A 27180-nucleotide genomic window follows, 5' to 3' on the forward strand; every position below is an offset into this window, starting at 1 on the left:
TAAGGTGGCAGTGGGTCTTTAAGGCTACCTTACACCTTCCGCACAAGCACAATAGGAAATTATCACACCAGTGGTTTTCAGCATCTGAAACTGTTTAATCAAATTTCCTCATCAAGGGAGCCAGACCATACATGAACACTTGGGCCCAAGATCGTTTCAGTGCCAGAGTCACACGAGGAGAAAAAGCCACCGGGATCAATTTGGAAAAGCTGTAAATGCAGCCCCAATCCGAGCCAAAGGAAACCAAAACCTTTTACTTTCAGTGTACAATTACAATGCCGTTTATTTTACATAAACACTTCTCTTTGTGCATTCATCCAACCACAAACAAGCCAGCATCCATTAAAAAATAGCGAAGCTTGCATCGCCGGGAAGCTGGGACTCGAGCTGGCTTTCTGCAGGGACTGCACAACCAACGCCTTCGAGCTCGGCACAGAGCTGCCCCATGGCCTGGGTCATGCAGAGGCTGCATCCTGCCCTGCCCCATCTCCTGCAGCTCAGAGAAGGCGGTGGAAGCGTTGGGAATGCCAGAAATGCAGAGCTGGGCAGCAAGTATGCAAGGAACTTTAGGTAGCAAAGGGACTCATCATGCAGACTGCCCTAAGCGTGTGAGACCATCACCTGGGACAGAGCAATGGCACAGAGACGTACGTGCTGCTCGTCAGCACATGCTGAACTGCGTGATGTAAAGCAGCAGGAGTAGCCCTGAAGAGCAAGCCAGCCTGCTCACAGCATGCAGGATGAAGACTGTAACCTCAGAGATTCCTGTTAATGAAAGTTAACCATGGAAAGTTTGCAACACCAAAGTGTTCCTGAGGCCCTGACGCAGCAAGCCTTACCTTTAGAATCCCAGAATATCCCGAGTTGGAAGGGACCCACAAGGATCATCGAGTCCAAAGGGACCCACAAGGATCATTGACTCCACCTTTGTTCAGACCTGACCGACGCCACCGTAGACACCCAACAGCACCTCCCGGGGGGGCAGAGGCAGCCAGTGCCTCCTGCCCCACACAAAGCCCCATTTCCCCTGCCCCTTGCTGACACAAGCCTGGGAGCCCACCCGAGTGTCCCAGTGTCACCACGGGGCCTGCTTGTGGGGCAAGAGGGGTCAACCCGCTCAGCAGCACGAAGCTGTCAGTGCCTTCCGTCTGCGAGAGCCAGCAAGTGCATGCACCCTGCACGAGCCCAGCCTCACACACCTTCCCATTCCTTCCCCAGCCTCGCCAACACATTGAACCCAGAAAGCAACGCATAGAAAAAATAATAATAATAATCATCATCATCCCAGCCAAAGGAACAGACACTCATATTCCTTCCTTCCCTTGCAAATCTGGAAGGGCCGATTTGGCAAGGTTTGTTTGCAACCCTTGGAATGTAAAACAAGAGCGAGGACGGGAGCTGGAGTTTGACATTCCTCCGCCCTCCCACGATCAGGGACGGACCTGGCCTCGGAGCACAGAGCAGGTCGGTGCCCTGCGAGGCCTCCCATTAATATCAATTAGCACCTGAGCGGCGGGGCTGCGCTCGCACGCCTTGCAAGGGGAAGGCGCAGCCCAGCGGGTCCCCGCAGGCCTGGCTGCCAGCCCGGCCCCTCGGGGCACCACCCTGCTGGCCAGGCCCCTGCTTGATAGAGGCTTGAGGGCAGCCAAGCTCAGGGCTTTCAAATCCTCCCCGCTGATCCGCGGGAAGCAGCACGAAGCCGGGGGGTGGCAGTGGTTGGACTGTGCTGCGCCTGAATCGCTGCCCAGAGCCGCGCTCCCGGAGCCACCGCGGCCCCGGGCAGGGCAGGGGCACGCAGCCGCCCTACCTGGGCGCCGCGGCCGCGTCCTCCCGCGTCCCGACTGCAGGCCAATTCCTCCTCCAGCCACAAATCCATCTAGCTATCTCCCTCTATGGGTGCAGCTTCCACCCCGGAGCATGCTCAGTGCGGGCTGATCTTCAGCCATTTCAGAGCTTTGATGAAATGTGAGCGTGAGGAAGTGTCATTAGCAGAAGGGGGGAAAAAAAATGGAAAAAGAAAGGGAAGGTGAGGGATTCGCAGGGATCCAGGAGCCCTTCTGCTCCCACCAGCCAGGCCAGGCTCTGACTGCAGGGCTCGCAGGAGGCATGAGGCTGCGAGCATTTCGCTTCAGAACAAAGGCAAGGCAAGTCCTGGCTCAGGCAAGGCTTGTGCAAAAAGTAGTCATGCCTACAGACTCCAGAGCCAGCATATTTTTCACTCCGGGCCTTCCTCAAATTAGTGTTTTTCACAAAATACCATTAATATTCCCCCCTCCCCCAACAGGCTTCATCTGACACTTCCAGCTCGCAGTGCAAATAGTGCTTCCCATCCGGCTCACAGCTAAACCCGCAGCTCCCCGTCCCACGTAACCTGGACAATGTCAACTCCATTTACAAGATACTTAAAAAGCACGCCAGAAGAAGGGAGAAAAGCCAAGAGCACATACACATCATGCTGTGCTTTCCTAAGAACATGAGTTTTAAGAGGTTTGGTTTTAGCTAGCCAGCCCTGAAACTCCTCCATCGCTACGTTTTGTCTCTCTAGTACAACAGGAGTTTCACAACAGAATATGTAGAGAATTTTTTTCCTCCTCTCCAGTCTTCAAACAACAAAATACACAAAGACAAAAGACAGCTCCTGCAGAAGTAAAGCTTTGCAGGCCAGGGCAAAAAGTGGCCACTAATCCCACAGAGGTTTTAATGCGTGCCCCAACCCTCCTGTTGGGCCCACGCCAAAGCCAACTCGGGGTGTTCAAATCCGTGAATTGTCTGTGCACAATGCCGAGCGATCCTCGCTTCCTGCGCGCTCATGGCTAATATTCCAGGACGTATAGGGTCTGCTTCAGTGCCACCGGTTTGCTGCTCCCGAGGAAGATCAACAAATAATAATCATCATCAAAAACTTAATCAACACCGCACTTCAGAAAAAATCATGGTGATAGATGAACGACCCAAAATTGGGCTCTTTGCCTGAACTATGCTTCCAAGGTAATCACAAAAATACTAAGAGATTCTGGAAAATGCAGTAAGCCAAGTCAAATATCTGATTTTCAGCAGTGCCCAGCACACTCATGTCAGATGCACTATGCAAACAGCTCTGCATTTTGTTCTCCCAGTTGAGAGAGATCTCTCTTCCCCGTTAAACTCCAGCTGAACACCAAGCTGGAGCTTTTCAGCAATTATTCATGATAGCGAAGTCCTGGCATTCACATTTGACTTCTGGATGCAAGGCAGCCTTCCACGCCAAGCGCTGGCAAGTTGCATTTTACAAAAACATTTTTAGAGCACAAAGCATTTGGTAAAGTGACCCAGGCTGAACCGCGGTAATTTGGAATGAAGCGTGAGCGCTTTGCTGCCCCCGGGCCCCCACCTCTGCTGCAGCATTTCAGCAAAGCACCAGGGCTCAGCCCTGCAGGAGCACTGGGTCCCTCGGCGCCCTTTCTCCAGGGCCACTCGTTAGGGACACCGCTTCCAGAGCAGGAACCCCGAGGTCCCACACCGCACACTAAGCCCAGACTGGCAAACCCTGCCGACAAATTCTATTCTCGTCCTCTCGCCTGCCTTTAAATTGGAGGTGGTTTAAAAATAATATTCCGACCATAGGATCCTGAGGCATGTCTGCTGAATCTAGCAGTGTTTGCATCTAGCACAGCTCAAGCATGTCAAGTTTGTTTCCTTGGAAACAAAGGCCAATTTGCAAGCATTGCTTTCCTCCTTCATTTTTTTCCCTTAAATATAATGAAGACATACCTGCAGCTGTTGTTGATACAAAGGAATTAAAGCTGATTCACATACCAACAAAGTTCATAAGAGAATTATTAATACATTTCACTAATGAACAATTGGCTCGCTGCACCAAGGGAAAACCACAGTTCATCGCTATTTAAAAATCCCCTTTTCCCTTCAATGGATGCACACTCAAGGCACGGCATTTATATTGTCTCCTTGGGGAGAGGGAGGAAAAGAAAGGAAAGCCAGATTCATTTGCTTACCCTAGGCTAGGTACACGGGTTCCAGCGGAGGAACAATCTAAGAGGGAAATCCTGTATTGCTCCTAACACCGCTCCGAAAGCTGCACCAGCAGTGCTCAGAGCACACCTGCCTAACACAGGCTGAGGAGCCAGCACAAGCTCAATAAAAAGGAAAGCAGTAACATCTCCGAGATGTGTTCGGCCAGTTTTAAGCCCAACTTTTTCTCGGCAAGGGCATGCATTAGGGCTTAAGTGGGGAGTCAGCCTTTCCTTGCAGCCGTAACTCTTCTCCCAGACAGAACCTGCCCACATAGGAGCAGGTCCTCACGCTGAAGGCAGTAAATCCTGCGGCGATGACACAACCTCTGTGTGGGCAAGAAGGGAGGGAGGACAAAAAGTGTCAGAGCTGCGCTATCCACAGCCTGCTTTGCAAAGGCACCTGCACCTTGCAGAGCCTTCATCGGGCATCACAAGTGCTCAGCACCTTTCAAAAACCTGTCAGATAAAGAGGACAACAAATAAACGTATGCTGTCCCAAATAAACATGCTGTCCCAGAGGCTGACCCAGCACAGAGCTCGTTTCCCAGCACGCCTGGGCTCCAGCTGCAGTCTCAGTTTGGTTACCCAAACATCTGAGGGAGCAGAGCCTGGCTCTTCTCTTGCTGGCATCAGCAACACCACATCAGAGAAAGCCAATGGAGCTGCTGGTGGAGCAGGAGCAGACTCCTTCCCCCACATAAAGGGCAAAGCTTCACAATTCCCTGCCCCTGGAGGCCCAGTTTCACCACCAGAGCCATCAGCACCCAGCACCAACCCCAGATGCCCCAGCCCTTCTGAAGGTCAGGGCTCGGACTCCAACGCTCCCCATCCTCCAAGGAGGCTCCAAGCTTGCAAATGGCTCTTCACTGATAGAGCAACCTGGGTAGGACCAAGCACTGCCCTCAGCCGTAGACAAAAAGCACCAAAACCTACCTCCACAATGTCAGGTGGAACTGCTCCAAGTGCCTCACCCTAGAGCTTGAGAGCCGAACCCCCACTACCCTGCCCTTCAGTGCGGATGAGCAGCACCCGGCAGCAGCAACACGCTGCCATCCCTGCTGCAATCCAGCCATCCTGGAAGCAAATCCCCCACTCTGCGAATGGGAGCACCCTACACCGAGTGTAGGTAGGTATTAAAATGACTTAGTTTTATCCCAACCCATGCCCAGTCTTGGAGTTTGGACACTGCTGTAGCCACCATGAATTCTTGGGGAAGAGCAAGAAAATAATCTAGCTCTTCCCAATCAAAAGCATATAGTGAAAAAAGCACCTAAACACCATCATGTAATAAAGAACCAGGCAGATGCACTGTGATATGCTTAAATATATTGCAACAATAGAAATAGTTATGGCTTCTTTCTAAAGGAATTCCTAACAAGAGATGTGAGTAGCAGATAACATTCATGTCTCCATTTCACAGATGGAAAAACTGAGGCTTGGAAATTAACTGCTAAAAGTTTCTGGAGTGGCCCTACAGACATGTGTGGGACAGAGCAACGTGGGAAAGGTGACCTGGAGCTGAAGTCCTGCTCTGCTGCTCTCCTGCCGAGTCGCATCAGGTGCCTGAGCTGGGGCAAGATCCAAAGGAGGCGTTGGGACAGGCAGTTTGGGACAGCTTCACCTTGCAGCTCAGTGAAATTCAGGCATTTTAAGCTCCTTTGAAAATCTCACCCTCTATTATTTAAATTAATAAATTAAAATTAATTAAAACAAAATGTATCAATATAATAACAAATGTCTCAGTATTTTCTCCCTCTGTATCAGATTCCCCTGTAACTAGTATGTTTTTGGAGGGGAGGGGAAATATTCATCCCAGACAGCAAGCTTTCAACCCCGAGAAGCTCTCCATGCCCACTGCTGAGCTCTGAAGCAGGAGGGTGCCACGGGGGTGACTCTGTGACAGCAGGACACAGCCCAGCCTCACGCAGGAGGGGAGATCAGACCCAAACTGAGCAAGGGGAGCAGTAAATTCAGATTAGTCACTTCACAGAAATTTCCTGTCGGGTAAGTGGGTGCACGTCAAAGCATCCGAGGCAAGGACAAGGAGCTCACTTAGATTTTTTTTTTATGCAGATGTGTTCAACACCTGGCAAATGTTTAGGTGACAATATTGTGTGGAACCCAACGCCGACATGGATACAGGACGAGGGTACACCACACCACCTACTAGCAAACTTAAGACTTGCTTCCCTTCCCTCCTCTTCCCCTCCAGCCTGGCAGGCGCTGCCGTGCTGCTCACACACATCCGAGGGCACGCAGCCAGCGCCTGGGGCCCCACGTATTCCTGGAGATTTCCGAACACGGATTTAAATTTGGGAAGATAGTCACAGGATTTATTTTAATGCTCAAATCATTAAACCATCCTCTTTGATTGGGTTCCCAGAGCTGCACTGATAAAGACTTGCTGTATTACAGCAGACACATGCGAGGCTGAGACTCAAAGCTCAGCTCGAAGACTGATGAGCTCGCTCTGATACTTTCCCACATGAAAGCTTTGTAGAAAGAGCAAATTTCAAATCAAGAACCGCTCACTGATCTCGGGTGGCCAGCTTGGACAGCGCCTTTCAAGCCTGCATCTCCTACAGCAAGGTGCAGCAGTCGGTGCACTTGACAATAAAGCACCAGCTTCACATCAAAAATTAAATCACTATTACAAAAAAAAAAAAAAAAAAAAAAAAAGCCTTCCTTCCAATTCTCCCACCTTTTCCCTCCATGTGTATCATGCTTACTTGCCTCTCAAGGAGGCACAACTGTGTTAACATTTTAAATTAAAGTGTTCAGAACACAGCAGAGCACTGGAAGAAAAGCAACCACACCAGAAACTGCAGCGATGCAACCAGCTCACAGAGCCCCGAGCCAGAGGAAGGGGAAAGCTGAAGGCTGCAAAAGGGCTGCAGCCCAGCCCCTGCCTGCCTGCTCTTGGCCACTGCAGCCAAAATGTTCTGGAGGCAAAGCAGAAGGCAGGAGGCTACTGGGGGGAACTTTCGCACACTTTTATTATAGGGGGAAGGGCTTCAGCGCTGCCCCTGCTCTGCACAGAGCTCAGACTCTGCCTCCTGCTGTGCGCTCTGCATCCAAACCCCCACAGACCCCTGGAAGCTTCTCCTCCGCTCTCGTGTCTCGGAGAAGAGGCAAGCAGAAGTACTGCTGCTCCAGTTTGGCAGCACACCTAAAAATACTGCACAGGCAGCAGGAGAAGACAAATCCTGAGGTTTTTCCCTTGAGACAAGAAGCCAAACATCGGCCGTCAGCAGCCGCCTGCTCACTCTCAGGCCTCAGTGAAACAAACTCGAGGATGGCCGAGCTCAGCCGGCTCCTCCAGCGCTCTGCCCAACATTTTCTCTGCAGCATCAGCCCTGCTGCTGGCCCCAGGCACTGCACCCGCACAGCTCCTTCCCCTCTGCCTCTGGAAGGGGCTGAATGCCCACTTGGCCCTGGGTGAAGGCTGTGCCAGCTGAGATGGCCACAACAGGACCATCCCCTGGGTGTTGCCATCATCACGGCAATATTTTTGGGATTCCCCTTTCATGATGTACCTCAGATATCGGTGTGAGAACCTGCATGGGGATATTCACAGGCCAAGCCGCTGGCATGCCTGCAGCACCGCTATTTTTTCCTTTTTCTAAATCCTTCTGTAGAAGGAGCAAAGGACCAGTTGTAAAGCACCGCGAGACACTTGCCATTTCAAACCGTATTTAACACCCTTCTCCCTCTCTGCAGTGAGCAGAGCCTTGCAGAATTCCTGCAGTGCCCCACACATCCCCCTCCCCACCGAAATGCACACGTTCCCAAAGAGGATGAACGGACGCCATAAAGCAAAGTTTAACTTTAAACTATAAAAATGAGAAACAGGCTGCCCCCATTGTGATACACGGACAAAAGGAAGAGAAACATGGTTCATAAAAACCACAATTAATGCAAATTCTCCTGCTGCAGCAGTGTAGCTCATGGACCAGCCCATGGATACACACCAGGCTGGAGCGCCCACACAGCAAGGAAACCTGCGGGGAGGGATGTGAGCATGTGGGAGCTCCTGCACGGGTGTAAGCAACAGAGGGAGGACACTGACACCCATGTTGGACACCGATGTGTGTATAAAGTGACTGATCCCAGTAGCCTGAGGGATCCCTTTATTTCTGTCAGGTACTCACTCCTCATTTCTGATCCCTGTAACGCTGCCCTGTGCTGTCAGTTAACTTCAGCCATCAGACTTCATTTAACCATCCGACTCCTCGGGAAGGAGGATGGTTGCTGCCGTTGTTTTGTTTCACAAGGGCTATGCCCCAGTGGCTCCTGCCCCAGTGATTTGTGCAGCTGCACTACAGCTGCTTGCAGAACTGCGGCCATCTCAGCCTGCGTCCCACCATAAAAACTCACCAAGTGTTTTGTCCCATAAATATAATGCACTGCTAGAGATGAAAACTGAGCTTTTTGGGAAGAAGCAAGCTCCGCTGAGCTCACGCCTTCAGAATGGCGATGTCTGCTGGTGCCACAATTCATTCTTCTCTCTGTGTGTAGTTAATTAAGTGCAGCATCTGCCTGAGCTGCAAAAGCCAATGCGCTTCTGTATAAAAGGGCTACCTGAAAGTAGGTTGCATGGAGGTTGAAATTCTATCACCTTGTAAGCGTACAAAATACCAAGTTGACTTCAATTAGCCAAATAAAAACATGCTTTGCCTCCGCCAGGCTGCAGGAGCAGCCACTCACCTGGCTGCCAGCACAGCACTTTTGGCATCATGGACAGCGCGCGACTGCAGCACAGCCACAGATGTGTCAGGGCCGTACCTTGGGAAATGCAACCAACACGAGGTTTTTGTTCATTATCTGTGTTCAGCTGAGCTACCTTCTCTTCCCAGTTACCCATCATGATCTGGAGGCTTGGGGGATTTTTTTAATCATTTTTTAAACACCAGCATAAAGGACAATTAAAGCAAATATTCTGCAACCTGCCACAGATCAGTACTTGCCTCTGAATCCCTCATTTTGTTTGCCATCTTCAACCGCTTTCCATCTTCCTGCCTACATATTGAGGTGTCTTTCCTCCAGTTTACTTTGGGATCAGGGATGTTTCTGTTTGCAGCTGTTCACAAACACACTTGCCCATGTCTGCATGTTTCAAAGTTTCATTGTCTGTGTCTTTTTTTTTTCCTTCTGTTTTGAACTCTCTTCCCCTATTTGTAATTCCCATTTTCAATTTCTCCTCCGTTTCTGATCCCACTACATTTCTCCATCCCACTGCTCCCGTCCTAGTCCTCCTGCTATCCTCTCAAGGTAGGCTGCACAACACCAGCCTTGTGCTTACCTCTGCTGAGGTTAATCTGTGCTATGGAGTCCCTACAGCAAAGCCAAGAGAGGGACAGGATGCACGAGCAGGATGCACGCAGGATGCGTGAGCAAGCAGTGGTCAAGCAGCCAGATGTCCTCCCAAGGACCTCGTCAAGGCCAGGACCTCTGTCAGGCTCTGAGGGCACAGCCAGGAGGTGGCCACGGAACAGGTTGATGCTCATTTCTCTTCCGACTCTGGAGCTCTGCCTCCCCTCGCCAGCAGGCCTATTGGCTTTTCAGGGAAAGTTTATGGTGACAGCCTCCACTACGTTACATCTTATAGTGCCACTTGCTTTCTTCCACCACGAATCATTAACAATCCCCATTTATCATCACACAATTATTATTCTCTACATTAAAATAATTAAGAAAATTGCACTAAGCTTCAGGTTTTAAGAGAGATGAACTATCCAACAGAGAAGTATGCACTTTTTCTTCCTTTTCAGCAGATGAAGTAAAGCATGTCTGACTTTTGAGCCCACCAAGCTGCCGTTCTGCCTTTTTTACATCTCATGCTAAGAGGCGATGCACTCCGGAGCCACAGCAGCACGATCCCGCGGCCTACTGCTTTGCAGTGAGGTATGCCTTTAATACAGCACGATTAAAAAGGCTTCAGAACATTTTTAACCTTAAATTATAAAAAAAAAAAAGGCTAAAATACCAAACAACTTAACAAAATGTGTCAAATTTAAAACCGAGTAGTCCCCAGCTGCCTAGCAATGATGCCTTCCACCTGCTACACAACACGAATGTATTCCCCAGCGCCACGGTGCCTTTGCCCATCACACAGCAGCAAAGCCCTGCCAAAGTAAAGCACAAGGGGCCTGGCCTCGCCACGAGGCAATGAAGAATTAGGAGAAATAAATAACCACAAGCAAGATGCCATGCCAAGGCAAACCCCAGCCTCCCCTGCACCCCAAGGAGGCTCTAAGGGATCAACATCGTCATCGCGTGTCCGGGACACGCGTGGCTCCTTGGTGGAGGAAGAAGAGTAGGGATGGGTTTTAAGTGCTCTCGATCATCCCTCAGAAATAAAATTAAAAAAAAATAATAAAAATTACTCATTGAGCTATTAGAATGTGCAAACATTTTGCCTCGTGTTCCGACTGCCACATTTAATATTTCGAGCAACATCCAGGCCAATATTGTTGCTTAATTTAACATAACTGGATCCTGAATGCATTTCTAACAGATTAAACCACAGAAATATCCACATGTTTTAATGAGGATTTGGCACTCCTCAGAGCCAAACAGATTTTAGCAATATTTTTGGACTACAAATTCTTTCATAAGAAAAGAAAGCCCACTGGTAATGTATCTGCATTCCCTACATTTCAAGTTTTTGGGAATTTAAGTGCAAATTGGAAAACCTAAATATTTAGTGCCATTCTAATTCAAGCAACATCTGGACAATTTTCTTCGCCTCGTAAAAGATTCCAGCCAGCCCCGCGGAGGCTCGGCGCATGGCGCTCATGCAGAATGGCTCCTTCTCCACACGCATGCCTCAGTCAGATCCTGTAGTTTCTATGCCAACGAGCATTTGTAACTCTTTAAAAAGCACATTTGGAAGTGGGGGGAGAAGGAAGATTTAAAATGTGATAAAGATTTTTTGTTTGGGGCGGGGTTTTTTTTGGTTTGTTTTGTTCCCTCTGCCCCATTTAATTTTTTTTTTTTTTTTTTTGAGGAAACCTCAACAAGGCCCAATAACCACCACCTCTCCAGTCTTCAAAATAAAGCAGTGACTCAGTAAAAGAAGCAGAAAGTTTGTTCAGTTAATCCAACACATAAATATATACATATAAATAGACACATATATTTATATGTGTGTATATATATACACATATATATATTTATAGAGATTTCTCTCCAGGAAGAATCAATGCCAGCCATCCACCAGCACCTCTCCCACCAGCAGCTCCATGGTCCCAGCCCCAGCCCCACCACGATAACCGAGCACAGCCAGACGAACCCGTGGCCCCATCCCTGCCGCAGCCAGCAGGGCTCACACCAGTCTCCCACTCCCAAGGAAAAGCAGCAGAGACCAGCAGCAGGCCCAAGCCATCACCCCAAAGCCCACGGGCTGAGCTTTCACCAGGTTTTGTGCACCACCTCCCCACCCCTGCCCTCGCAGCTGGCTCCAATTTCGGAGTTAACGCTTGAGCTGGGCGCCGGGGAGCTTGCAGTGCACAGAGACAAAACCATGGCCGTGAGACAGCAAAGTAAAACATCTGAAGCAGACAATATGGCCTCGCTTGTACCTTTCCTTTTGTGTTTGTCCTTGCACACAGACACAGTCTCCCAAACATGTGGCCACAAACTCCTCTCCCACCCGCAGCTCAGGCCCGGCAGCCCCAGAGGACGGCAGGCCGGTTGGCGCATGGCTGCTCCCTGTGCCGACCGTTTGTTCCCCGGCCCAGCGTTAGTGACCGTATCTCTGAGCTCCCTCACTCCACCCTGTGCACATCTGACACAGGGCCTGATGCTCTGGGCTGTGAGGATGGCAAGGCTGCTGACAGAGCCATGGAATCGTTCACGATATAAAGGCCTTTCAGGATCACCATGCCCAACCACCAGCCTGACCCACCCGTCCCATCACTGGGCCATGTCTGTTGGTGACACCTTCACATCCCTTAAATACCTCACAGGGTGGGGACTCCACCACTGCCCCATGAAGCCTGCTCGGGTGCTCGACCACCCTCTCCATGAAGGAACTCTTCCCAATGACCAATCTAAACCTCCCTGGTGCAACTTAAGACCATTTCCTCACACCCTATGACTTATCACATTAGAAGAGACCAGCACCCTCCCTCCCCACCGTGACCTCCTTTCAGGTGGATCATGTCCTGGAGGAACATGAAAGGACTCTTGCCACTGATGCCACACAACACTCAGTCCCAACCACAGGACCACGAGAAGACGATCTCAAGGACCTGCATATGGCAAACTTCTCATCCTTCAGCTATCCTGGGGGCATGCAGAGGGAAGCCTTGGGCACCCTCTGCCCACACAGAGGGGAGGCTCCGTCTGGGTGTTAGGAAAAGGTTCTGCACCAAGAGGTGGTTGGGCACTGGGACAGGCTGCCCAGGGATGAGGTCATGGCACCAAGCCTGCTGGAGTTCAAGGAGTATTTGGACAAGGCTCCAAGACATTGGGTCTGGGTTTTGGGTGGTCCTGAGTGGAGCCAGGGGTTGGACTTGATGGTCCTTGTGGGTCCCTTCCAACTTGGGCCATTCTGTGACTCTGTGAAATCATTCACACACTGATCCTCTGGCAGGGCACCAGCTCATCCCCTCCATGAGTGCTGCAGAGCAACACGCAGCCACTGGCAGCAATAACCAGCAGGATGACAGGAGAGGTTACGTCCAAAAAACGCTTCTCAGTTAGAACAGGCTGATGGGTTATCAGCTCTCACACACTGACTGGCACACGTTGACTGGCCTTGAGAACAAGTGAGGTGCCACGCAGAACAAAGCCCTGAACGCCTGTTTGTGCTGCCCTTCGGCATGCTACCCGGCCAGTTCCCATCCTCTCACCGCCCTTGCCACCGAGCGTGCAGCCTCTGCCATTTCACAGCCCTCCTGACAGAAACACCAGCAAGCACGGGGCTCTTTTACACAAAACTCACATGACTGGAGTTCAGACTCTTCCTTCACACCGTGCATACACAGCGAACGCTGCCTGCAGAACAGGACTGTAGCTGGTCAGTGATTTACATCCACTGCAGCAAGCTAGATGGAAACCTGGGGCTGCACGAGCTGGACGTGCTGCTCCATTGGCGACTTTAGCAACAGATCCCAAAATGGCGAAATGAACAGCAGCTTTCTATGGAGAGGAGATGGCCACCTACGTTCTGTATCTGGGATAACTTCTTCCATGCCATGCACAATGACCCAAGCACGCTGTCAGCAATCAATAGTCATCCCCATCAGCTTAAGACTAAAGAGAAGGGGCTGGTTTTCTGCTGCAGTCCTCTGGGACTTCTGCACAGGAAGCAGACGGGTCACTGGTGTGTGAGCACGGAGAATGATCCTGAATCAGTCCATGTCAAAATCAAAGTCAGTTGGGAGTGGCGTTAATCACACACACATACACACACACACAGAATTTCTAGGTTGGAAGAGACCTCAAGATCATCAAGTCCAACCTCCGACCTAACACTAACAGTCCTCCACTATAATGAATTCCCCTGCCAGGTTTGTGATGGTAAAAGGCAAACAGAAGATTGGGGTGGGCAAGGCACAGCAGGTGAACCTTTAGGAGCATACCCACATGCCCAGTCTGGTGGTCCCCAAGCTCACCCTGTGGCCAAGAGGCTCCCTCCCTCCCCACTGCTAAGGCTGGGAGCTGAGCATCACCACATCCCACCGCCCTCCAGCTGGGTGCCACACAAAGATCACAAACATAAACTCCTACCCTGCTCTCCTCCGTGACGGATCACACTCTGCTCCTTTGGAGCAATTTCACATAAGGGAAGGGGCAAACATGACAGACGTGAGGAATTTATTGCTGTACGGTTTCTCGTGTTGGAACAGCCCTGAAACTGTCCCTAGTTCCTGTGTTGAGCTGAGGAAAGGCAGGGCTACGCTCAGGTCTGGTGCCAGCCCCTGGTCCCCACCTCTGCTGTGCCTTGGGAGGACAACAAAGGGGACATCACGGCAGGGCAACAAACCCTCCCTGTCACACCAGATGTAAAAGCACTTTGTGCCTTCTCTTCACCTGCCCCCAGCATGATTGCCCATCAATCCCCAAGCCAACACTTTTAGCTGTTTCCCGAAGCCAAGGAGCCAGCTGGAGGGCAGCCTCAGTGCCCTCCTCACTCTGGTCCAAGCCCGGGCTGTGCCAGGGCCGTGCCACCACCTCTGCCCACGAGGGCATGGATGCACGGCTGGGAGAAAAAAATAAATGTGCCAGGAGATAAAATATGAAATTCCCTTCCTCAACCAACGCACCCACAAAAGCTCTAATTTAGCTCTCGGGTGCATCACTGCGTATTCCATCACTTCTGAGCCTTTTAAGGAAGCGCTCCGGCATCTTCCCGAATTAACCAGGTAACGCTCTGCGGTCAGACAAAGTTAAAAATAACCAAGAGTGGGGGCTCAGCGAAAAGCTCCTGCAGGGAAAACCTCGTCCCATCATGGCTGCAAGGAAACAGGCCCTTGACCATCCACGGGCACTGAAAGGCAGCGAAGCCACCTCCTCGGCAAACACACAGCAAAACCCAAGGACAATGCTCCCCATTAATGCCGGATAATTATAGGGCTTCAATTGCAGGCAGTCCATATTGCAAGCAAAATCCTACATAAGACTTGCACTATCTACCACAGCAGGCCTGACCCCATTTTAATATGCAGGAAAAAAAAAAAAAAAGAAAAAAAAAACTCATAATCCTACAGAACACAGAGCAAATAGCACTCTCTGGGACTACTTGAATACCACCCTATTAAAATACAAACATGTTCCTACAGTAGCTCACTGATTTTAAATATTCACCATCTTTTCATTTCAGGTTTTAAGCACTTTGCCTGGCAACTGTCTGAAGGGCAAACCATTATGGAAATAGGAAGACAATTAATTTTCTTTTATTCTGGAAGAGGATTATTGGAATAAATAAAATAATCAGCTTAGACAAAAACACAGTTCGCAACTTATGAAAAACAGAGGACTTTTTTTTTCCATTCTTATTTCCAAAGGAAAGATGTTCTTGGATGGAGTTTGCAAGGCAAGAGCAGAAGTTTTGGAACTCAATAACCTTGGACTGCTAACTCACAACCCCCCGTGTGCCATCAACAGGAGGAAGGCTGTCATCTCAGACACTCTCAGAGCCACTTTTTTTTTTTTTTCTGCTGTTATTTAGCAACTTTAAACACCAGAGAAAAAAAAAAAAAAAAAAAAAAGATGCCAAAGCCACTCCTCCTTTTACACAGGTGTAGGAGCCCCCAGCTAGAGTAGCCCTAAGCTGAGTGGGAAAGGCTTCACAGCAGCATCACACCAACACCTGCAGCCACAGACAGCATTTTAGGGTCCCCTCCCATCCATGCCTCGGCACCCAGTAAATCCACATCAAGTCCATTGAAATTAATGGATTGATCAGGATTTCAGACACTGAAGGGGGTATTAGAAGGGGTTTCAAAATCAAGCAGGGGAGGGCTGTATGCTAATGTACTGCTTGCAGATGAGTTCCAAGGAGAGAGGTCTCATCAGTGCTGCTATCTGATGGCAGCTCAGCATCACCACTAACATGGCTGAAGGAGGATCAGATACCCCGTGACCTGCATGTGTGCCTGCAGACATGAATTAAGTCAGAGATAATGCATTTAACTCCAAAACCCAGAGGTAGAAATGAATAAGAGGACAAGGCAGCCTTCAGGTGCATGTTAGCATGAGATGCGGCTTATTCACTGTTATTCACTGAGAAATGTTGGGATACCTGGTAAGAAGCGTACCGTTGTTTCTGAAAGACTTCTCCAGTAGGCAGTGTGAGGTATAAAAATAGTGTGGAACTTTTGGTTCAAGGTTGCTACAGCCTCGAAGAAGATAGAGAGGTAATTGATGGAGGCACAGATTCCTGGGAACACTAAGGACTGTAAAAGTACTGAGAAATCAAATTGATGATCTGGAAAATAAGACAAGATTAAGAACGATCAGGTTAGTGGGGGCTCCTGAAGGAGCAGACGCAGGAAAAAGCAGACTCGTGGCTCGCAGAGGATTGTGGAGGAGGTTAGGGATGAATAACTTCTGATGTCGGCTGCACATCCCGGTGAGCCGGGTCCCCAGCCGGGACCAGCAAGCAGCGCCGCACGCTGCTGGTGAATGGGCTGCCTCACGCCTTGCACAAATCCAAGCCTGGATCCAGGCTCCCAGCACTGTGCCCCCACTCCCTGGCTTTCTAAAGCAGCCTCTGCACAGCCCCAGGTGCCCACGGGCATGTGGCAGCAGCTGGAGAAGGCAGCAGCTGGATGAGCTCCTGCAGGCACCAGCACCGCAGGGCGCAGCCCTCTCCTCTGTTTGATTTTTAGCTGCAAGCCGCCGCGGCAGCAAGTAGGTCACGGGCAAGACAGTGCTCAAAGCATCACCTGCTGTTCACTTCCTCTTCTTTTAGGAGCCACTGAGGCGCTTCTGTCCCTGCACTGCCACCCTTGGGACCCGGCACGGCCCCACTGTCCCTCCCGTCCTCTCCTCCTCTGGCTGTGGCAGCACATTGCGGGGCTGCCTCCCTGCCCCGCTGCCCCCCGTATCTCCTGGCCGCCGGGCACACAGCGCTACAGCAGGGTTTTCACTGCAGACCATGTTTTTCCAAGCATAACACAGAAGTCGTAAGTGTGTTGTGTTGCTCCTCCAGCACTTTGAAGCCTGAAAACATGCCTTCTGCGCTGATCAATTCATTAAGCTTCATCCACCATGGGAATGGGGTTATTCTACTAATTTCACAGCCAGGTTAAGAAACGCTGCTCCTTCCCCTGAGCCCGCCACTTCACTTACAACACCCCCCGGGGATAAAGGGATGGGAATCCTCTGTTCCCAGCCGTGCAGGTCCCTTCTCCAGGCTGGGAGGGCCCCAGCAGCTTCCCAGGCAGAGATCTCTATGCAAGGCGAGGAGATGCTGCGCAGCCCTTCCCCACTTCACCTGGGACGTGTGCAGGGCACGAAGCAGCAAGGAGCCAGCACAAGGTATGAAGGAAGCTGAAACGTGGCCGTACGCTGGATTTGGAAGTGGCTGGAAAGGCAGGAGGTAAAACGGCTCATCCAAAGTGAGCCTCAGTAAGGCACAAACACAGAGGTGCTGAGCTTCTTGGCAGAGAGAGGATTCATCACAGCAACTAATTACAAGGCTGATACCACAACAACTGGTTTTAAAGTTGTTACCAATTGACTGCAGGTTGGCTGAAGCAGTTAGAATGAAGAGAAGGCTTTGAAGTGGTCATTATTTGATTATTAGAGACTGGGACTTGGTGCGACGTATCACCCAGCAGTAACTTTCTCCTTCCTGCGATCGCTGCAGTTGTGCCAGACTTCTTCAGACACGCCTGTGAGATTCAGTCCCATTTTCTTGTGCCAAACACTGGCCTTGGCTGCTACCGAAGTCCCAAATTCACACTTCAGTTCCTCCACTGATCAAGGTTATGCTGATGGAAAAGAGACACAACTGGCCAAACGGGCAGTTTTTTTCACAGAAATCCAGGACGTTCAGGCAACGAACCCCCAAACACCACGTTTCACATCTCAATAAAAGCCGCACGGATGCACCTCCTGCACACACCGCAAGCCAGGCAGCCCCACCTGGGGTCCACATGATCAAAACACCCCAGGTACTGTTTGGGGCTGGGCTGACATCCCTGTTCTGCCTGGAGCACTTCAGCTCAGCCCAAGCACTGTCCAGCACCTCCCACAGACACCCCCTGTCCCCAGGGGTGCTGCTGCTGCTGCCAGCCCCACGGCTCGTGGCAGTGCCCGTACCACCTGCATGGTGCTAGGCTGGTGGCTGCACCCTGTGGAGCTCCAGATCACATCTGCAAAGGTTTAAACAGGACAGAAATTAAATGTGGATGTAGCTTTTCTTTTTTTTTTTTTTTTTCCCTTCAGACTTTGCTGCTGCAGGGCCTGTCGGAGCTGAAGGTCTTGGCAGAGCAGAGGAGCGCTGCTTCGAGCCACAGGCACAGCATCCCCAGGACACTGAAAGCTTCTTAAGAGCTGCACTCCTTCTAGGGGCTCCCTCTGAAAATAGCTCCTTTTCCCTATTTTCCTCTAAAACAAGAAGAGGAGGAAAGCTCTACTCTTCGGCTTTGAGCCACAAGGCATGGCATAAGGCAACAGTGCCACGTTTCTCCTTTCACTAAACCTCTTCCATGTTTCCTGGTGCCTGTGCTGGGTGACCTAGCACCAGGCAGGCAAATGGGGCTGTACCAGAGACCAGAGGAAGGAGTTTAAAACCCTGGTGCCACCCAGGCACTTGGTCCTGTGCTTGTACAGCAGGCCCCCACCCGCACGCCTCAGGTTAATGAAGTAGTTTTGTTACATCCTGCTCAGAAGTAAGTTTTAGGGTTTATTTCCATGTTCGTGCTTTCCCCTTTTTTGAAAACATTATTTTCCAGCCCTTCAACCAAGCACGCTTCCGCCAGGACATCAACGCTTTCCTCACAACTCAAAATCCCATCTCCTGGTGATAATTATGCCACTGGCATAAGGTAAAAGGCCACAGCAGAGAACACCGAAGCCCAGAGGACCACGAAGCACCGCCGATCCCTGCAGAACCTCAGTGCTCTGAGAGGACGAGGCTCTGTCCTCACGACTTCCAAAACGCTGTTCTGAAAGCAGCGACCCTCCCCATAGATATTTATATTGCTATATCTCTATCATTTTCCTCACACCCATCAAAATGAAGATATAATTAACTCATCCTCAATAGAAATTACAATGATTTTGAAACAGCAAGAAACAATCTATTTGCATGTGGTAGCTAATTATTCCCCCTACGCGCACACCCATCAATGTTCCCTCAAACCATCCTCAGAGCGCAGACAATCTGTGCTAGCCACAGCTTCTGGAAAGGAGGGGAAAAGGAGGAACTGAGCAAAAAACCTCACCACTGGGCGGGCAACGTTTCCTTGGAACACGCAGCAGCCCTAGCGCTGCAACGCCCAGGGCAGGACTGCCCTCCTCAACTCCTCCAACAGCTTCAGCATCCACCTGCGAGCTGACAGCCACCACAGGACGAACCCGGGGGGAGCTGCTGACATTTGCACAGTGATTGAGTTATTATTCCCTTCTTTGCACCATGCCAAGGAAGCGCTGTGCCATCCTCCAAGGCACAGCACCGCATGCAGATCCTGCTGCTATCGGACATGAAGGTGACACCAGGTGATGCTGGAATGACCGTCACAGCCATGCAATGCACAGATTTTTGGTAGCACAAGGGTTGCACCCTGTATTACTCGCTGCTCGAAGGAGGCAGGGTGTGCCCTCCCTTGAGCAGGTCTCCAGGATTGATCCCAAACACCTCGAGCTTCAAGGGAAGGGATTTCCTCCAGCGAGGTGCTCAACACCCAGAACTACGCCTGTGCACCCCATAAAGCCAGGCGTGTTTTGCCAACAGTTCACCTCGATCTCCTCCTCACCCAGCAGGATTAGTTCGAGGTTTCTAAGTGGGGAAGACCCGAGCCATGGTGAGGGAGCTCTACCAGCTCCAGCACCACACACCAAGCCAGGTGAGCACCACTGCCAGCAGCCCACAGGCTGGCCCTACATCGCTGGCACTTCAAGACTTTGGCCAAAGCAGATGTAGGGCACCAGGCAGGTCCCATCCTCCTCCATCCTGGTGTTTGCTCACCAGGAACCCTCCTTCCCCTGGGCCCTGAGTGCTCAGTTCCGCGGGGTGCAGCACTTACCTCACCCTCAGGACCACGTATCCTTTAGAGCAAAGCCAAAATTGCTCAACAGTTGTTTTTTTTCCCCCCATCTGACACAGGTTTGCAGCCCCCTCAGGCACGGAGAGGAGTGGGGAGCATGTTAAAAAAAAAAAAAAAAAGACTTTTTCCAATCAGAGCTAATCCCTTTACACATCTCCTCTCCAACAGACGTGGGATGCACCAAGCCCCGATGGGTCCTGATCGCCCCTCTGAAGGACTGGGTGTTTCCAGCCACCAACACTGCCCATCGTGCAGCAGGCCTCACCTCAAACCATCAGGCCTCACCTCAAATCATCGTTTAACTCAGCACCGGGTCGGCCAGGAGCCTGCCCCCTCTCTAGGAAGGCAGCTGGGGCCTCGGCTTGGCCTTGCACTGCAAGAGGATTGCTTTGGCCTGGAGGGAAAAAAGAAACCACGACATGAAGGTCACCCATAAAATCATTACACAGCTCCCTCTTCCCCAGCTCTCCTAGAGAAAATCCTTACCAAACCCTCAACCTTAAAGGAGAAACACAAAAAGCTATGCACGTTAATCCCATATACCTCCGTCAATTTTTTTCCTCGTGTCTTTAGAGCAGTTGTTTACTGCAGCCAACTGCAGAGAAATTACAGTAGCTTAACTCTCCAACTCCCTCTAAAGGATTAATCTTCCAGTGAGCATGCTCACGCGAGATCTTTTTTCAGCAGTTGCATCCATTTCATGAAATGAGGGCTGCTGCAGCCATGAGGAAATGCCATTTCAGGACGACAGGCAACGTGAACCAGCCCCAAAAGCGAGCGCCCATCCCCTGCTGGGGTCCCAGGAGGGCTCCGTGCCCAACCCTGTACCTCCAGGCGCTGTTTCCAGCTCTCACATCCCGGTGCCCTCTGGGGAAGGGGGGGCGGTGGCTTCTCTGCCAGACCCCTTTTAAACGCCCGCTCTTGACTTCTCCCTACAAGCTGGTGGACAATTCATCCACGGTGTCCCAGGGCACAGGCAGCCTCTCCTCCCTGGAGCTCTGCCTTCTGTAGCACTTGTTGGCCATCCCTGCTTTTTTAAGAAGTAAGGGAGATAATTTGGGGCACGGGGGAGGGGGAGGCGTTCAGATGAAAAGGAACAGCTTGAAAAATCCCATTCTCAGCTGCAGCACAGGAGACAGCAGAGCCCGAGACATGTTAACTCCACAGATTAAGGACCCATGCAAATGAGGATTTGTGAGTAGATGACAAATCCAGGACCTAAACAAGGCTGCCCAGGTAATCTTGTCCATTCATTCCCAGACCTCTGGGGGTTATAACTAAACTGCCCCACTGGGGGTACTTCCCCCTCACCCCAAACAGTGCACGGTGAAGCAGAGCTTTCCTGGTGGAAACGAAGCTCCAGAACTAAAGACAGATATTTCTATTTTAGGAAGAGCTGCTTCCATTTTTAGCTGCTTTCTCCGTTACCTAGCCTTCCCTTTCCCATTTATCGGCCTCTCACCTGCTCCCTCCCTGCTCCCCCTGCCCCAGGACAGCCCCTGTGCCCAGCTCCACAGGGACCAGACCGCAGCCGCTGAGCACCAGGAAAAACCAGAGCAGGATGAAGCCAAAAGCTCGAGGTTGCACCACAACCCACGTCAGGCTTCACCCACATCCTTACAAAGACCTAAACATGTTTGGGTTTTATTATTATTTTTTTTTTTAAGTCTTGAATGCCTTCGATGCCATGAGTCCCGTTATGTTCTCAGCCCTACACACGAACCATGAAGGGAAGATGTCTCAATAGTGTTAAATAAGGGCTATGTCTGCCTTTTAAAACGAATGCTCACCATAGCGACCGTCTCTATAAGGGATGATAAAACGTATTGGTGACACTGGATATTTTGTTCTGTTGTCACCTAACTAGGATCACCCACAGAAAGGAAAACTCTGTTACCATGCATTAAAATAGACGCTTTGTTTTATTTATAAAGCATCCAAACTGGTTGGTTTGGATGTGTCACAGCACAAGGCTGCTCGTCCACCCCTCCCTGCCCCATCCTTTGGGGACTTCAATGAAAGATGCCTGCACTCATCCTGTGCGCCCTCCTCGCCTCCCACTCAGCTCAGGTGGTGCTCAGGCTGCTCCAGCTTCCCAGAGAAAGGTTTGGAGCCCCGCTGGGACCTGTCCCTGAAATCCCTGCAAAGAAAAATCCTAGGCTTTAAGGCAGGCAGATGTGAAAGCCTTGGTGCAGGAAGATTATCTTCTGCATTTCCTCCTGCACCGCGGGATTACACCCAAACATGAAGTTGGGTTGTGAGATATGGAGTTATCCTGACCTGTCATTCCCCATTTGGAAACCAGTCATACTCCCCGAGCTCAGACTTTGAAGATTGACTGCTATTGATTCTTCTTCAAGCAAACAGCCCAAGCTGGCAATCAGTCAATAATAAGCAATTACTCGACAGCCTCTTATCTCCAGATGCCAGCCCAGACAGCTCGATTCATAGAGGCAGCAGGTCAATAAATCAAAGCTGCTCTCAATTTTTAAATATCATCATTTCAAAACCCACCCAGCCTTCAACCTGGCTGAAAAAGCAGCCGGGACAGAGAGCTCCCCACAGCACAGGACGGTGGCGTGTGACTAATTTACTGAGTGGCAGACAGGACGCCATGTGGTGAAATCCACCTCTGACACTCCTCGTTTGTCAAGAGAAGCATGAAAGTTCCAGCTGGATGAAGATGAGAGAGGGAAGCAAACCCTTCTCCTTCAAGCAGATGCCTACAGGGAAGCAGCAGCACTGGGCAGCCTTCCTCGGGTGCTCCTCATCCCCAGACTCGGCTCACCCAGACTCTCCTTGCCATTTGCCAGCAGCATCCCAAGCACCACTGTAAACGCATTTAACTGGGACAGCAGGTTTCATCCCAAGAAAGGCACCTCTTTCTAGTCTGCTCTTCCACAGACTAAGCATGATCCAAGTGCATGAGCCCAAGTCTCCTCTTGTGCACTTGAGTGTGAGCCAGAAGCGATGCTGTCACATCCAGTGGTGCCAGCGCAGTGCCTGGCCGAAATCTCACGTGGACATTTTGTGCTCCCAGTGCAGATTGCCTTTAAAGAGCCAATTGTTTGAAAAGAACTAAGAATCACCTATATAACTTGCAGGACACCATGTATCCGGACCACGAGGCTGATGCAAGGGGAACTGTCTGGTACTGCAGAACTTAGAAGCTCTGAGAACTGCACTGCTTAGCCCCAAGTTCTCATTTAAGTCATGGGAAAGGCCTGGAAGTACCAACAAAACAGAGCAATGCTCAATAAGTAACTCTGCTTCTGTTGCTAGAAGAGGAAGGTGACCTACAGGATGCTGTATTCTCCACATTGGGTATTAGCTGCTGACACAGGAGGTACAAGCACGGTAAATCCAAGACCCTCAGAGCCTGTGAAGAAAACACTTGCAGAAAGGCTGCCAAAGGACTGAACAATACCAAGTGCGTATTGCAATCAGGAGAAGAATAAGGCACGACTTGGGAACATGGTATCTCCAAGTACGGGGGACTGGCAGCCCAAAGGAATGAAAAGGGCAGAGGCTTCTCACTTCATTTAGTCCCAGGAAGGAATACATTTGGATAACATCACGACCAAGCTGCAGGCTGAGAATCACCAATCAAGCCAGTTCACAAGAAAACAAGAGACGATGCTGAGCCTGAGCCCCAGAGGAGAAGGGTGACCCACCTGGAAGCAGGATCAGCCCGTGGCTGGTGCTCACCAGGTGGGCCAGGCTCCCACAGGAGCCTACTGAGGTTTTCACCTTTAGCTACTGGCAGCACACTTGCTTCTTTGGTTCAGCGGTGGCTGGGACAGCAGGAAGCTGTGGGAATGCATGCCCAAAATCTGAAAAGGATTTTTCCTCTTCTTCTTACCCACAGAGCACCTGCAGGTGGCTTTTACACCGTCAGCCTCACATATGACATCGTGGCAAAGCATGGAAGAGCACTCAGGAAAAAAAAAAATAAGTGTTAACTCACAACGCTGCACCACTGTCACCATTTATAGCACAGCCACAAAATGCCAAACCTGCTGACAGGATCCCACAAACCGCACCGCACAGTGACAGCGGGCTCTTAAGCCTTGCAGCCTACCAGAACAATTCTCACACCCCACCTGCATTTCCCTGGTACAAAACACTCCTCACCCCCACGGACAGACAGGCGGACGGCAGGTTGGTGCATCCGCACTGAGAGGACCACGCAGTGGCAGCACAGCTCTGGGGAGAAGCCTAAAAAGTTCCTGGGGATGTTGGCTACTGAAATAGGTACTTTTTTCCCCAAAAGTAGAGGCCATTCTGCCTGGCTTTGATGGATGCATGGCCGCAGTCTAACCCATGCTGTCAGCATCCAAGATAACACAGGCGTGACCATTTCATCCAGAAGTTGATGCCGACCTGTTGTGCTCGGCTTCCTTCTTGCAGCACCATGTTGTCTTCACCCCAGGACCCTGCTGCTCGGGGCTGAAAGTGCTGGGACAGCAGCAAAGTCTAGAAACTGAGCACAGAGGGGTGCCACGGCCTCACCAAGGATGTCATCTCAGAGAGAAAAGAACACAAAACGGGACTGAGACACCTCCTGCAGGGCAGGGAGCTGCCACCCCCACCCCTTCTGGTGGGCAGAGCGATCACCCAGCCAGTCCGTCACCGCAGCGAGAAATGCCAGCAGCGCCCTGTGGCTCCTCGTCATCAGGAGACCTGTGCCTGAGCGAGGCTCTGCTCCTCCTAATGAGCCTTCATTTCGTGCCCAGCACAGAGGTGCCATTATGTCCTGAGACCTTACTGCTGGCTTGGGGCAGAGACAGGAACCAGAGCACAGATATTCCTGTAAGGCCAAAGTCGATCCCTGTCTGCGTGCTCAGCTCCTGGCCAGTTCCATCTCGCTGGATAAACCCAATTTGGGTTAAATTCCAGAGGTTCATTGGGCAGGGAAGACAAAATTAGATCCTACACAGGACCTCACCATAGTCCAGTCATCTCATCTGCGTGGCCCACACGGTTGCAGTGAACATGGGTGCTTCATAACGTAATCCTCTGAGCAGACCGATTCAGGGACTTCCCTCTGGCCCTTCCAGCACCTTCAACATGAAGACACTGCACCAAAGATGTGTGCAGGGTGTTCAACCTGCAACTGCTACCCAACAGCGAGCTGCTTCTGTGTGATGGAGCCTCCTGTTCGCTGCGGCATCAGCTTCGATGCTGGAGAACCTCGGAAGAGCTGGGAAGATCCCCGTACTTCAGTTCACATGGATTCGTTTTGCCCCACGCTGGTCACAAGGATCAAGCTAATCCTGATTTGTCTCCCAAAATAAACAAACATGGTTTCGGTGATTCTTCCTCATTCAGAAGTGTCAGCAGAAACTGTCCCTCCACACCTGGTCTTTCTATCACCTACACCAGAATTTACAGCCTCTGGTCTGACAGCCACCTCCAGAAGGCTCTGAAGAGTAGCCAAGAAAAGCAAGCCACTTTTAGGAGCCATGTTTGTTGCACAGACATTTACGCCCTGCTTGGCACAGGATTAAAAACCACTCAGATAAACTAAGCAGAAGTAGCAGAAAGGAAGTCCTGGAAGCGTCTGGCTTTAAATATAAAAAGTAAAAATTAATAATTTTTTTTTCAGAGATTAAGCAAATGGTTTCATGAAGCTGACAAAGACAGAAATTCCCATGCTGGTTTATGAAAACGAGCGTGATGGCTAACAAAGGCAGTGCCAGCCTCAAGAAAGCAAGGCTCCAAGCCTGGCTGAGCTGGCCATGCCTCAGGATCATAACACCCGTGCTGTGACCCTGTACAGGTTACAAGCCATGCCAGGAATAAGACGAACGTAATTTCTCCCCTCTCTGGATTAACGTTCAAAGGTGGAGCAGTTACCTGCACTGCTGAGCATCACAGCCAGCAGGCAGTGGGACAGGGTCCAGCCCCACCTCAGCTGGGATCCACGTTCCATTTCTTCACCTGCATGTTTCCAAAATACCTTCTTCCCCCTTTGACCCATTAAAAAAAAATACACTAAGAGAAATACAAGCCCATGGAGTGACAAGGACTGAAACAATATCATGTGAAAAAGCCAACTAATTCAAGGATCTGATTACTGGTCCAGCCACAATTTCTGCACCTTTTTAGCTGCCCCTGCTAGAGGAAGCCTTTACGGCACGAGACTGCTGCTGGGACAGCTCAAGGCACGTCCAGAGTTATGCCAACAGCCGCGCTTCTATCAGCCTCTATCTACCTCTATTTGTAGAGGTTCAGTCTCTATGTAAATGAGCTCTCACAGTACTGTCTTAATTAACAGCCGTAGCTTTCACCGTGCAAATGAACCACCAAGATCTCCAGTCAATGGTTACTTCTACAAACCCAACAGCTCCCAAAACCAGCAGCTGCTGTCTAAGGGAGCCCACTGTCAGCTTCTGCCTCCTGCTCCGCTGAGGGCTGTGACACCCTCATCTGCTGGAGCCCTCATCAAGATCCCACGGCAGGAGCGTTCTTCACCCACAGGGCTTTTTGCCACCAAAACTGGACCCACACTCAAGCAGCACAACGCAGCTGCACAGCCCGAGCAAGGAAGCATTCCTGGATGGAGGCACAGCTCCCGCCTGCCCTACGCCTGGGGCGCAGAGGTGCAGCCTCCGTCCAAGGAGCAGCCAGCACCCTGCCATTCTGTCACTGAGAACAGCTCTTCCCGTAACTCTGAATAGTACGGCACATTACTAATTATTACTCAGATGTGTAAATGTTTGCAAGATCAAAACCCACCTGTCTGTGCACAGCAGGTAATTACAGAGCACAGCACTGCCGCACACGCTTCTGTTCCTCCTCCACCCCGCTCGGACCCGCAGCGCACCGCGATGCCTCAGAGGCACCCAGGGCTCGCCCCAACCTCGAGCTGCGTTTCAACAACCAAGGGCACACAGCACCCAGAAGCACAGAATCGCTTAGGTTGGAAGAGACGTCCCAGATCACCTCGTCCAACCCCCGGGGCAACACACTGGGCTGCTGGGACAGGAAAAGGCTCTTATGTGATTTTGGCCACCACATCCCTGGAGGAGCTGATACTGCCACACAAGGACCTACTAGAAAAGACAAAGATCTTAACAACTCCTCCCATTAACTACAAAGATTTTAATGACTCCTCCCACTCGCTGCCCAGCCCAGGAGGCAGCAGCACGATGCAGCACACCCAGGTCAGGAAGGACAGATGTTATTTCTGTGCTTTCCATCACAGACGTGCTTGCTGTGCTTCCTATCGCAGTGCAGCTGGTGGGGTAGGGGAGGGGACAGCACCCAGAAAATGGCAGCGGCTGCGGACGGCTAGCTCTGCAACCAAGCTGTGGAGAACAGCACCCGAGTTCACGTGATGAATAAAACCTTCGATTCAAGTATTCCCAGAGAAAGAAACAGGGAAGCGACCGTGTTCCTGGAGATTCGTTTGCAGAGGTGGCCTGCGTCCAGCAGTC

General features: G+C 50.9%; 1 protein-coding gene across 4 annotated transcripts in view; it reads right to left on the minus strand.

Moving 5' to 3' along the window:
• Positions 1–27180, minus strand: part of EHMT1 (euchromatic histone lysine methyltransferase 1) — a 113863-nt gene that overhangs the window by 75297 nt on the left and 11386 nt on the right. The window contains exon 1 of one of the 4 annotated variants that reach the window (XM_084494395.1): positions 20024–20132. The exons of 2 other annotated variants lie outside the window; for them this stretch is intronic. Coding sequence is in view for 1 of the 2 variants with exons in the window: in XM_084494392.1 (XP_084350518.1) it covers positions 11305–11316 (12 nt within the window). In the remaining variant the exon portion in view is untranslated. Of the gene's footprint in view, positions 1–11304; positions 11416–20023; positions 20133–27180 lie in introns of those variants that run through there. One more of the 4 variants, XM_084494392.1, reaches the window with a different exon arrangement.

Source organism: Aythya ferina, assembly GCF_964211825.1.
Source record: "Aythya ferina genome assembly, chromosome: 20".
Taxonomy (NCBI): Eukaryota; Metazoa; Chordata; class Aves; order Anseriformes; family Anatidae; genus Aythya; species Aythya ferina.